General features: G+C 38.3%; 1 protein-coding gene across 1 annotated transcript in view; it reads left to right on the top strand.

The window, feature by feature from the left end:
- The first annotated feature begins 7014 nt into the window (after positions 1–7014).
- Positions 7015–14410, top strand: part of IL17RC (interleukin 17 receptor C) — a 564676-nt gene continuing 557280 nt past the window's right edge. The window contains exon 1 of the mRNA XM_044077385.1: positions 7015–7552. Within this exon, the coding sequence (XP_043933320.1) occupies positions 7454–7552 (99 nt within the window). The 5' untranslated portion in view covers positions 7015–7453. The remainder of the gene's footprint in view (positions 7553–14410) is intronic.

Here is a 14410-nt window from a genome sequence, read left to right as displayed (position 1 = left end):
CAAGATGCAATGCCTTTCCTAAACACGAATTTACAGCAACCTATGCAGAATTTTGCACAGAGACCCTGTACAACCATTGTCACAGACCAGTGACAAGTGGAGTACCACAGGGTTCAGTCCTAGGTCCTCTCCTGTTTGGTATCTACTTCTATGAAGTACAGGCTAACACAGAAGATCTTTGGCTAACAAAGTTCACAGATGACTGCAAACTAGGAGCCATAATCAAAACTCCTAACGATGTGGACATCCTACAAAACAGCCTCACTGAGACAGATGTCTGGTGTCAAAGTCATGGGCCTCAAACTCAATGCCAAAAAGTGCATTGTCATCCATTTGATAAAAACTCTGTACCCATGAACTACCACACTGGCAGTAGTCTACTTAACACTGAAAGTGTGGTAAGAGACCTTGGGACACAGGTGGACAGTAGTCTTTCCTTTGATAATCAAATCTCCACAGTAGTCAGGAAATCTTTCTATGTGGCACACTTCATCACAAAAGGTTTCTCATCCAGGAAAAAAGAGGTCATTGTTCCCCTCTACTCATCACTCATTAGACCCATTATAAAGTACAACGCCCCTTTTGGTATGTACCTCACAAGATATCTACAAGAACTGGAAAGGCCACAGAAATACCTCACAAAGAGGATTACTGGCCTCAAACAGATGCCATACGCAGACCGTCTCAAAAAACTCCAGCTTTACTCTGTCACATATTGCCTACTCAGAGGCAATCTCTGCCTAACATACACAGCTATGTCAAACCCAGAGCTGTTGGACATGCTCCACTTAAAGAAATCCCAATCCCTCCAAGCTACATGCTCTAGTGACCTAAACCTTGTCACCACAATAAACAGAACATGCTGGAGGGATAGATTCCTGTCCCAGAGACTTCCCATACTCTGGAACAAACTATCCATCTATATCAAACAAAGATCCTCATTAGCACTCTTCAAGAAAAATCTTGATGATTGGATGGGAAATAGGAAATTCACCCTGGGGAATCACTTCTGTGGCTCTGCTTGACAGGGGCATAGGAAAATAATTTTCTGGGTTGGCAAAAGCCAGGGTACCATTTGGCTAGGCTTATATAGGCCAATAGCCTAATACCTACCTATGAACCTATGTAAATGGCTGTACAGAGGCTGCTATACCCACTATAGCAAACTCAAAACAAACTCTAAAAACAAATCACATTGGTGGAATCATATCCTTAAGAGGGTATATAACAAAAGGAAAAAAGTCATGGCTAAAATCAGGAAGAGCAACTCCAATAATAAGAGCTCACTAATTAATTAGTCCTCTTAGTTTCTTGTTTAGTTTAAGTCCAAAAAGGCCAATTTGGAGGTCAAGATAGCCTCACAGACTAAATATAACTGCAAGGTCCTCAACAGCTATGTCCATAACCTCAAAGGTGGCACATAGCAGTGTGTCAAACTGGTGGGTGGTCAGTGGTGCCAATTTTACTGAGAAGAGTGACAAAACAAATCTGCTGGCTGATAAATGCATCTGAAACTCCCCCCCTCACTCCCTTGCTAAAATATGTACTAGCATCCCCCTACCCAAATATTAGCAGGGAGCAGATCCTGGCAGCTCTTGCTAAAGCCAAAAGCACAACCTCAATGGACCCTGGCAATGTCCCAGAATGCCTACTAAATAGAATAAAACTTGACTTATCAGAATTACATGAGTCACTTTTCAACTATAAACCTGAAAACAGGCTTTGTAACATGAGAATTGAGGACTGCAAGGGGTATCCCACTTCACAAAGGTGGAGCATCAACTTACCCCAGAAACTACAGCCCCATTACTGTGACTAGTTTACTATGCAAAGCTGTAGAATGAATTATCATGGAAATAATCAACAAAGACAGAGGCAACCTTCAGATAGTGGACACAACCATGTTTCAACCTTCAGATAGTGGACACAACCATGTTTCAACCTTCAGATAGTGGACCCAACCATGTTTCAACCTTCAGATAGTGGACACAACCATGTTTCAACCTTCAGATAGTGGACCCAACCATGTTTCAACCTTCAGATAGTGGACACAACCATGTTTCAACCTTCAGATAGTGGACACAACCATGTTTCAACCTTCAGATAGTGGACACAACCATGTTTCAACCTTCAGATAGTGGACACAACCATGCTTTAGCTGTGTCAAGGGAACTTCATGCCTACTATACTTAGTAGACTTCTTTGAGAAGATCACCAAGACAATGGATGAGGGGGGAAAATGGTGCATGCCACCAATGTGGACCTGGTTAAGGTGTTCAGTATAATATCCCACTCAGGTACAGTTGACAAACTCACCAAAATGGGCATAGACCCCTACATAACTCAGTGGATTACCAGCTGGCATACAGACAGGAAACAGGAAGTCAGGATTGGTGAGACCACCTCCACTAAGAGACTAGTCACCAGCGGGGTACTTTTGGGCTCCATGCTGGGACCACATCTACTTCTCAGAGATAAAGACTAATGTCAAGGACTTTTAGCTGACTAGGTTCACAGATGACTGCTAATTGGGAGCTATCATAGATTCCCCCATGACACAAACATGTAGGGGTCTATCACAGACAAATGACTGGCGTCAGTCACAAATAAAAACTCAGTGTCAAGAAAAGTATTTATATTGCCTTTTGGGAAAATGTTAAGACAACCCTAAGAGTTGACCTGGTAGTCAGAGATCTGGGAACATATGAAGACAGTAATCTGGCCTTTGACCAATATGTGGCCAAGGTAGTAAGAAATACATTCTATGTGGCCCAAATTATAAGTAAGGGCATGGCATCCAGAACCAAGGAAGTCATTGTGTCACTTTATTTGGCCCTTATCAGTGCCATCATTAAGTATAATGCCCCCCTTCAGCATGTACCTGACAAGACATATGCAACAGTTGGAAAGCCCACAAAGGTTACTTACCAGGAGAATACAGGTTATAAACACATTGTCCTACACAAATTGCCTCAAAGCCCCATCTCTATACCATGTCTCCTACAGGTTACTAACAGACAATCTATGCCTATCATACAAGGCATCCATGAATCAAGCTCTGATGGACCTTTTATACATCTGCAAAATGAGCAGCATCAGAACCACTGGTTCCAAGGATTTAAATTTTGCTAGCGACATAAATAGGATATGCTGGTGAGACAGGTGTCTCAGAGATCCTCATTCTCTGGAATAGGGTCCCCCATCCATGTGAAGCAGAGTCCATCACTAACCCTATTTTAAGTGTAACCTTCACCAATGAGTGAAAAATTGTAAATTCACCCTGGTTCTGGCCCCTGTGTCTCTGACAGACAGAGGCAAACAGTAACTATGCCCAGACTAACATATACCCACTCCCCACATAACCTTTAAACGTTTCTAAACTAACCTATCCCCTCTTAATAAATTCCCATGATACATAGGAACATAATTGGGTTAGGTTGCATGTCTAGGCTTATAAAGGCCTTTGTGGCTACTAGCCTAGTATATACCTGTGAATGCAGTAATTCTGTTGTACTTTCTGCGATGAAAAATGTCTATTTCACTTACACAGTTACAGTAAAAATATACTGCCGGTATGTCATTTGTGCAACATATCACTTTATTTAAATTGCTCTTCCTGTGAACAAAAATGTATATTTCAGTTTGCTAACATGGGTGAAGAAAGAATATTGGACCACTATTCCCATTCACTCTGATATGTAGTTTTATTTCAACATACTTCATTTATAATCCTCTTTAATAGCAGTATTGCTCAAGGAATTAGTTCCATTGCCTCTCTATTGTTTTATCTTATTGTTCATTATTAAATTGCACTTCTTTTAAACAAAGTATACAAGGCAACTATTTTCATACATTGTGCAATATTAAATTCATGTGTAGTATGCTGATAAAAACAAACAATACTGCCAGAGTACAAGCAAGACTTTACAGAATTCTTTATTAATGCAGTAATACGGTTAAGAAAACATATGTTTCAGTTTTCTTACATAATCACAGTAAAGATATAGGATAATATTTCTATTTTACACTGTATGTAGTTCAAGTGCATTAGACAATGTTTAAATGTATTTATCAAAAATGTTACTTTAAACATGGCAGTGCTTTTGTAAAGTAGTTTACCTAAATGAATTACATTGTATTTATACAAATAATAAAATACTGTTATTCTAATATATAGTGGAATGTTTTGTGCCACTGAAAAGAAAATAGAGGTACGCAAAAGGTCATCAGCTCTCAAGCCCAGTAAGTTGTTAATGTAAGTGCCCTATTTTTTTCCTTTCCCAACTTTCCAGTGTCAAATATTGGTTAGTGGAGATTATACACATTTTAAATGTAAAAAAATAAACATAAACAAGTCATTTCTGCAACCTGAAAGCTTAAAAAAGACAATCAGAATGAACCCTAATGGATAGTACCTACCAAATGCCAGGCACTAATAATAAATATCTTAAATTAAGATTAATAATCCTGGTCTGAAATAAGTTTATTCATAAATGTGATGATGAAATCACTGAGTGAGTTGTTATTAATTGGTAAAACATAACTTCACCAGGAATCCCAAACTTGCGTAAGAGTAAAGTACATTCCAGAGGAAGTTGTACGTATTAAAAACAAACTAATAGCCACTGCTATATCAAAATAGAGCTAAGGCCAAAATGATGTTATAATTACAAATTACAATCAAACTACTAGTACTCCAGATAGCTTGTGGAACACAGTTTGCTAAGATGATGAACTTTAAAAAGCGGACATTAATACAAGGTAAAGTAAACATTCTAAAGAGTATGCTGAATATTGTCATACTGTAATATACTGAACTAAAAGGAAATTCACTGCATGCCATCTGATGTTTAGCTTTATTTACTTACAATCTCAAATACTCATTTCTGTAATTCTTGCTAAATACTTTGTCTCCACTGAAAGCTGTTACAATTATTGTCACATAGAAATCCCATTTATTTATTTATTTTGGAAAGTTCACTTACCAGTGGTACCTCCTGTAACATATTTTCTGGCTTCCCCATTTATAATCTGGTGGACTTTTTGCAGATCTTCTCTAGGACCATGCCACAACCAGTGCAGGACCAAGCTCTGCCCAAGGTGATGTCCTCACAACACCCATTACTCTGATGAGATCTGGGTTCCCATTGTACGAGACCCACATCTTATAGCTCCCATTTTCAGACTAAAAAATAAATGACTTTGTGAGGTAAAGATTTTATACTCTCTTTGACAATATACTTATATTTTTGCCACACTCAGTTAATTTAGTGTTTTTGCGTAGTATCCTACAGTCAGGTTGGAAAAGATGTGTGTTTTTCCATATTGAAAATGTATATTTTATGCTAACTAGATTTTTTTTAGGATGTTACTACTTTTGAAGAGCATTATTTGTTTCTATTTTCAAGCTCAGTAAAGCCCAAATACACAGGAATTCTTTTTGGATTAAGAGGGCAGGAAAGAGTGTAATGAAGCTCTGCAGAATGGATGGAAAGGAAGAACTTAAGTTAAAAAAAATGACATACATATATATATATATATATATATATATATATATACACACACACACACACACACACACACACACACACACACACACACACACACACACACTTCTATTTAAAATGACTTGGCTAGTATGCAGGTCAGTTTGTAAGGCTCAGATAACCAAGACTACCAAAACTTTAGTCTCTTAGAATTAATTCTATGAATCAGGCTGTTATGTCACCTTCTGTGACAGGGGTGGTGCTCTTTTGACCAGGGTTCTGAGTGCAACAAACCTTAACTTAAACTGGTTCAAAAATAAAAATGCGGCAGTTCCAGAAAATCTCTAAGATATCCCTTGGTCCCCACAAAACTTGGATGGGTTACGATTTTGCTGCTCATATAACCACCCCAACCCCAGAGAGGGAGAGAGAGGGACACACACACACACACACACACACACACACACACACGCACACGCGCGTGCGCGATGTTAAAAAAAACTCTTTTTTAATGGTTGTGAAGGAGTTAACATTCTGCCTCTGTATGAAAAAGAAAACGGGATTAGGAAGCAGAATCCCATTTTGTTGCACAGTGGATTCTAGTTCTTGTGTAGCTCATTATGAGGAATGCTCTCCATTTTGGGCATTAAAAAGTCCATGTTCCACATTGAAAGGGTCTTTCCCACATTTATTAATAAGACTTTGCCTACCCCTATGAAAAATAGTGAATTAAATTAATGCAGCAAAATATTTTTATAAGCATATAGTATCTCACTTCCTGTGAGTTGTTAGGGTTAAGCAGGTGCTCTACATTTTGCCTCTTTGCTCCACCTGTAGGATTGCCACCTGTGTCCTGCGAGGGTAGGGGTGGGGGACAAAAAAATTGGAAATGTCCTGAGATTTTAGGACAAAAAAAAAAAAATCATACGTTTTCTTTAAAAGTCGCATAAAACAAGTGTGTGTCTGAAACAACTATATGTTATATGAAATAGTATAAACGACTGAAATGCTACAAAAATAAGCTTTTATTTTTGATAAAAAGTAAAGCTCTATCATTCGCACTTACCGCGGGTATATTTTGCCCAGCAAAAATCTCACGTTTCTACAAAAAAGTCCCATTTTGGGCATTTTTGACATAAACGTCAGATTTTGCAGGCTGAAACATAGTACAAAGGGCAGAACTTCACTTTTTTTGCCTAAATAAAAGCTTATTCTTGTAGCATTTTAGTTGCTTATTCTGTTTCTTATAACATTTAGGTGTTGCAGATACATAATAACTGTTTTATGCAACTATCGCAGAAAATATACGAAATAATTTTGTCCTAAAATCTTAGGACATTTGCCATTTTTACAATTTTTTGTCAGGACACAACTGCCCAAAAAGGGACTGTCCCTCGCAAAGTGGGACAGGTGGTAACCCTAGTACCTTGATTGTGAGAGGTAAAGTTCAACATTTTGAAGATGGAAAATTGAGAGATACGCTTCTATTAGTAGTTCAGGAATTCAGCTGGCAAAGAAAAGCTAGAAACGACTACATGGAGCAAGAAGAAGCCAGCTGCAGACAGAAGTAGACCGAAAGTGAAAAAGTTTGAGTAAACGCGCGTGACAGGCGGCAGGGGCGAGCGAGTGCGTGTGGCTTTACGCATCAGTAAGCGAAAGGAGCTGTTGAAGTAACATAAGGGGGAGCCTGTTTAGCAGTGGCTGGAATCTTTACTACCACGCTTTCTGCTCATTTCCTTTACGTGCCCATCCCCGGCACCGAAGTATCCATTCATGTTTAAAACGAGAGCTAGAGCACCAGAAGGGAGGTAATCCCTGCTTCTGTCAACTAACAACAGGTACATCTTGTCTGTTTCCAGCCATGCACCATGGCACCGAGGGGCAGCAGCTAAGATCTGGAAGGGGGATATATGTGTCTAAGATTCTGCGTTTTTATGTAAAGGAATCGGAGACCGGAGGCTAGAAACATGTCTTACTCCTCTATCTTCATAATTATCTGCATTGAGTTATTCACCCGCGGCTGGACTCTAGAAAAAGTTGCAAACCTTTCCATCCAGTGCTCCGAGGTAAGAATGCATTATAAATGTGTGTGTGTGTGTGTGTGTGTGTGTGTGTGTGTGTGTGTGTGTGTTGCCCACGCACCGGATGTTTGTGTATTTGCAGTTTTACTCCACAATTTTGAATCGTTCTGTTTACTATCTGTCGCATATATTACATTAAGAAAAGTCAATATTGTATGCAGTCATCTCAATTGTCCAGATTTTCGCAGAATGTCCACATTTTTGCTTCATATTTTTGGTCGGGTCCTCATAAAATTTGTGTTTTTCTGGCAAATCACTGAGAGTTAAAGTCACTAAATAATGACATAGATTTGAGTTTCTGACTTCATACCTTTCAGAAACTACATCCTAACATATTTCATCTTGTTCTAGCAACTTTCTAACTTTACAAGAGCAATATTTAAAATCTGTCCCTATGTTTGGGTCTTATTCCCCCATTATTCTGGTCTTTGTCCAGATTTATTGAGCTAAGAGGTTGAGAGGAATGAACATATGAATAAGTTCTTCTTTCCTGATGAATATGTTTTACATTAAATATTTAATAATTACTCAAAATGCAAGAAAAACAAAAGGGCTAAGATATGCAATAAATACAAAAATGAAAGGAAAGCAAAGCAGACTTTTCACTTGTGTTACATTGAGTCTTGGGTATGAATACAGGGCTATCATTTTTGTGTAATTACTGGAATGCACCTTTTCAGTAAGTGTGCAAAATAAAAGGGCAAAGACAGAAATACTTACATTGTTATCATTTATATGACTGAGTGGTTGAGTATGGCATGAGGAAGTAAAAGCAGAAGCTAACAGATGTAGAGCTCACAAAATCCAATTGCAGTATGACAAATAATAATTGCAGTTAATAAAGCATGATTTGTTCACATATTTGTGCATGTGAGGGTATGCTACTAATTCAGTAACTAGATGCAGAATAAAAAATGAGGTATTGTGCATTAGTAATATATTGCATACTCCAGAGCAAAGGTTGAGGGGAATTAACACAGCTTGCAAGAGGTGAAGGCTGTATTGAAATGTATGGCCTGATAACAATGTTTAGTCCAGAGAACAAAGCCCAAAGAATAAAATGCTCCTGCCAGGGGAGCCAACAATTGCCACCACCCTGACCCATCTGCTATGGTAATCCATTATTGGTATAACATCACAGATTTCTGTTATCCTGGTTTACTATAAAAATAGTCTTCCAGTTTGCAAAACTTGTTTATGCTGTATGCTGAGCTCCTATTGGGCTTGAAATGAAAATAAAGTGACTATATGAATGCAATCCATTATGTGTAACTATTTTGCTGTACAGATGTGGTAAATATGGTACAAGTCTACAGCAAAACAGTTCCAGATAAATGACTTTTCTCATGGTCATACATTTCCTTGCTTATTTACCAGTGACATACTTAAGTGTCGTGACTTTAGGGTTGTTTGAATACGACTATTGTGTGATTAAAATTTTAGGCAGCTCTTACACTAGACAGTTTTAAACAGAGTGCTTTTATGTCTGGCCGCACATCTTGGAAGTCTGACCTGTTCTGGAATAGCTGTTTAAAAACAGTAGTTTTTACTAAAAACAAGCCCCCCCCCTGTCTGATAATGTTTTTTTTTCTGACTTAGTAAGCTATGTATTTTAGTGGTTTATATGGCAGTTTGGATTAACTTTGGGATCCCAGGATAAGTCTGGAGCATTATTGTGATAGTTATTTAGTAAAATTAACTCCTGGTAGAGCCCATAATTAGTCATTCAGGAGTTTATATTTCTTCCAATTATTCCCACTATGGTGAAATGCACATTAACATTTATACTGGGGTGAGTCAACACAGTGTGAAACTGGGGCATTTTGAGTATCTAGTATAAATTTTTTTTCACATAACATGCAACCTTGGAGTATCCACTGTTTTTAGACAGAGTCCCTGAACTAACAATGGTAATCTTTGTTTCTACAATTGGCCTAGACACATTGACATTCGCGTTGAATATAATTACTTCATCTGTGATTCAGTAGCGAATGAGGACACTTCGATTTCCATAAGTCTGTACTATATAGTAACAATACCTGGTAAGAGTGGTAGGTATGGCTCAATTTATTATCAGTTGGCCAGGTTTGATCCCAAAGGTAAAACCAGAGGAATCAAATGTTAAGACCAGGGAATAATAAATGAATACTTTAATTCCAGCTATCAGCAGGTATTACTGTACCATATGTTTTTAAACATGTTTAGTGAGTAGTAAGCATATACCAATACATACTTAGCACCCAAACTCTTCAAAGGTTGACAGGAGTTTTTGTAGGAAGCCAGTGTAGTGGGTAGAACAGCTATAGCCTAAACTTTTGTTTCAGACAGTAATGATTGTGTTGCTTTTTAAGATGACGGAGGTGACATTCCAGTGCCATATAACAAACACCAAAATTACCTTTTTTAAAGCAAAAGTACTTTTTTCACTCTCAAGGATCCTCAGTGACACCTTTCTAGATACACCCATATGTAGTTGTTCACTGGGTGGGTCCTACAACTCCTTGTGAAGTTGAACTCAGTCCTACCTCATTTGTAACACTAAGGACCAAAATTTCTGACAGGACAGTTGGAGGCATGAAGCTGAGATCCATCATTCTCAGGACAGTTACTGCAGTGACACTACGATGTCACTGTCATCTCCTGTAATTTGAGGAGATGATCTTTGTGCCGCCTTACCTCCAGCAGACATTACACAGACATCATATTTCTCCAAGTCCCTCCCTCTAGGATAGAAGAGCTGACCACTAGCCTCTTCATGCTATCCCTCCTGGACAACTCCAACAGCAGCCTGAGTCCATTCCTAAATTTGGGCCACCAGTGGTGCAGACAGATGCCTTACCCCTATGCTATCAAGCCTGCTTTGGAACAAATAGTAGCACTGAATTCTGGAGAGTGCATGTTGGTTGCAGGAAAAAGCATGAAAGAATTAACTTTTCTGTGCTCACTAAAATCTTCATTTTTCACCTATCTTCCTATCTGAGATTCTGATGGACTTCTGACTTTAGTACTTGCATCTGGAATATGTGTGGTGTGGCTGCAGAGCATTTAGTATTGCTGCCTCAGAGCACATGGTTCCCCAGTTCAGTTCTGTGGTGCCATCTGTTTAGCATCTGCATTTCCTTGCCATGTTTGTGCTGTTTTTGGCAAGGTGATCCTGTTTCCACCATTACAAAGATATGATGTTAGGTAAACTGTCAGTTATCCAAACTGCATGTAGTTGTACATGCATGAGATGTGTGAGTGTGAGACTGTGCGTGCATGAGATGTGTGAGTATGAGACTGTCCAAGGATAACCTGCAATGGGCCGGTGCCCCATCCAAGACTAGTTTCTCAGCTTTGCACCTACTGAGTACTGAAATAGAGTGCATCTGTGCCAAAAGCTGAACTGAATACAGTAGGTGTTGGGAGACTGAATACAGTAGGTGTTGGGAGACTGAATAAATAGTGACATACAATACAGACTATCCACCTTGTACAGAAAAACGTTTTAAAGCAAGACAGAAGCAAATACATACTGCCTTGAGCTTTTATTGATGTACACACTACTATGAATACTTTTCTTGTATACCCCCAAACTAGAGTTGATAAGCTTTGTAAGAAAATTGCTTTCTGCAGTTATCCACATGAAAACCAGAAAATCTTTCTTACCTCATCTCTTAAAAATAGGATGCAGTCCACCTCATATGTACAAAACTGCAGTCAGAAGATCATAAATAGACAGATGCATGATTGGTACTTCACATGGAAGACTTGCGCCCAACACAGCTCAGGTGGAGTGTTATACCCACAGCATCCTCTGTAGTGTGATATAAACACATCTTTGGTTTCATTACTCAGAGAGGATGCAAGCACTTGGTTATTACACAAATGCTCAATTATTTGATTTTTTATCCTTCTTAATTCTTCCAGAATACAGTGTTGGTCGGTCTGATTTATATACAGTTTTGTCAGAAGAAAGTCTCTTTTTCAACGTTAACGTCAGTAACACTTGCTTTACTATTAGCACAATGACAACAGTAAGTCACAAACTCTTGTTCTGTCTACGTTTCTTTTTGCTTGCCTAGTAATAGCCAGGCCTACACTTATCTATTTAGTTTTCTTATTAGACTTTTTCCATCCATGGATGTCTGTTTCCTTCACCCATCACTTTAATAATCCACTAACATTCCTATTATTTATGTGGACCTTCTGTAATGTAATATAAAGTACAGCGAACAGATTGATCTGCCCCACATACTAATCCTTCTAATCCACCTTTCTTTCCTTCCCCACATACACATAAGTTTGTTTTCTTAAGAAGTACAATAACCATTTTTTTTTCAGATTTATTATTTAAGAAGCCATCAGATAATATCAGCCCTGTTTACTATACAAAAAGGGTATTGTGGCATGATGTGCTGAAGTTGTGATCTTCTGCAGTGATACTGTATGAGACAGTCCAATATATAATCACATTTTCCTGCAACATAAACTGCAAGTTAATGGTCAGAACATGGACAATCAGCAATCTTGTGTTAATTTAAGAGGTCATGCTTTACTCTTTGCATGCAGTCATAGAAGTGAAAAGAAAATATTGGCTCTTCTATAGGACTCAAACCCAAGACCTCCAGCATACTGTGTTGGGCTTACTGCTGCAATTACATGATCATTTTTCCCTAAACAGAGGGCTTTCCCTATATTTGTGTGTGTGTGTCATACCTCTCAACCTCTTAGAGCAAGAAATCTGGACAAAGCCATAAATAAAAGTGGTACAAAGGCAAAAAGATAGGGACACTTTTTTTTAAATATTGCTCTCACAAACTTAGAAAGTTGATAGAATAACAGGTTTTTCATTAGCATGAATTTTCTGAAGGGTGTGAAGTCTGAAACTCAAATGTCTGTCATTATTCTCAAACTTCGGTCTTTAATTATTTGCTATCAGTTTGCCAGAAAAACACAATTGTATGAGCAATGGACCAAAAATATGAGGCAAAAATCTAGACATTCTGTGAAAATCTGAACAGTTGAGAGGTATGCGTGTGTGTGTGTGTGTGTGTGTGTGTGTGTGTGTGTGTGTGTGCGTGCGTGTGTGCTTGTGTGCGTGAGTGTGTGTGTGTGCGTGTGTGAGTGATCTGATTTTAGTATTCAGTATTTCATATTTACATTTTCATTCTGCTAGTGTTTCTGACATTGTTTCTTAGCTTTTATATTTGTGATATAAATCAGATGTTTATACCTTAGGTGTAAAATGAGTATGCATCTTAATATCAACAAGGCTGACTTTGTTGCCTACATATTTTACCTTCAGGCAGCAACTCTTAATTCTGGTGAGTCCATCATATTTACATATTTTGTAGTTATTTTCTATCACCCAGGTGTTATGGAGACCAACATTGCAGCATGTGTTCACAGAGGCAAGCAAAGTTATTTTTTTGGTATGAAATTATAACTAAAGTACAGGAGATTGGGTACTACTCAAAGATAGATTTGCTAAAATTTAGGTGTAGCACAATGACAAATGACAGATGCCATAACAACTGTCACAAAAATAATCTCAATTGAAAGAAAATGCTTTCTTTCAAAGCTAGAAAAACTTGAAGGACAGGCCCTTGGCCTCTCCCACAACCAAGCAGTACATTTAAGCTTTAAAAATGTATTTTATTTGTTTGTCCTGTCAGTGGTTATTTCTCAACTTTTTTTTCTTTTTTTCCATACTTTCAAACTATTCTTCACATTTCTCATAAATCATTGTGCATGATTAGTGAAGGAAGCACTGTGGTAGCACATTGTAGTAAAAATCCAATAAGGAGTAACAATAAGTATGCCTTTTGTTTAATTATTCATTGTTTGTTCATTAGGTCAGTGAACTGATCCCGATGGGCTCTGTACACCTACACAGCTTGTGCCAGTAGCAAAACTGCTTTCAACCACTGTCTGATATCTTCTTTATCCTAATCAGGGGTCACAGGGAAACTGGATCCTTTTCAGGAAATCAGTGGGCATAAGGCAGAGAATTAATCATGGAAGCCATGCCAGCCCTTCGTAGGATGTGCACACACACATACACACACACACACACACACACACACACACACACACACACACACACACACACACACACACTTCTACAACTGATATACATCTGTGAGCAATTTAAATGATCACCAGTTCACTAAAGCATATTTTTGGGACGTGGTGGAAACTGGAGTACTCAGCAAAAAGTGGCATGGACACATGGAGGATGTGCAGACAATGTACAGAAGACACCCTAACTTGGGATTGAACAAGAGAACCAAAAGCTGCAGTTAGCATAACTACTGCCACACTGTATCACCCACACATCAGTAAAACATGACAGTGCCCACAAATGAAAATAAAGAGACATGGTATTGCATTATATTGTAAATATTGGAAAATGCAGCGTGAGTCTAAGGCATACTCACAGGTAAGCAGATAGGTGTCAATCACTAAGATTCACAAGCAGCAAACAAAAGCTCTCAGCAAACTGTTAATTAATCAGGGCAGAGTGGCAGAAGTGAAATGCAGCCTTTCTGTAGAATCAAGCTGGTGTCCGCATGCTTCTTTGATGGATTAATTACTTAAGGAATTTGAAAGTCCCTTCATGCAATTCTGAGGGTGTAGTAGAGAACTTAATGTAAATATGACTCTTGGACTCTTTCCTTTGACATATTCACTTCAGGTAAATGTGGCACAAACTTCACTCACTCACTTCAAGATGCAGGAGATAGTTACGTAAACAGTAATACATTAATACATTACACACATTTGCCATACCAGTATCTTCACCTTGATTTATTAACCACTGGGTGTGTGGCATTACTTCCCCTCATGCAATTATTACTT

The sequence above is a fragment of the Protopterus annectens genome, chromosome 7.part0 (assembly GCF_019279795.1).
Source record: "Protopterus annectens isolate FY-2018-M chromosome 7.part0, PAN1.0, whole genome shotgun sequence".
NCBI classification, from domain to species: Eukaryota; Metazoa; Chordata; order Ceratodontiformes; family Protopteridae; genus Protopterus; species Protopterus annectens.
The sequence above is the reverse complement of the archived record's forward strand: the minus strand, read 5'-3'. Positions and strand labels throughout refer to the sequence as shown.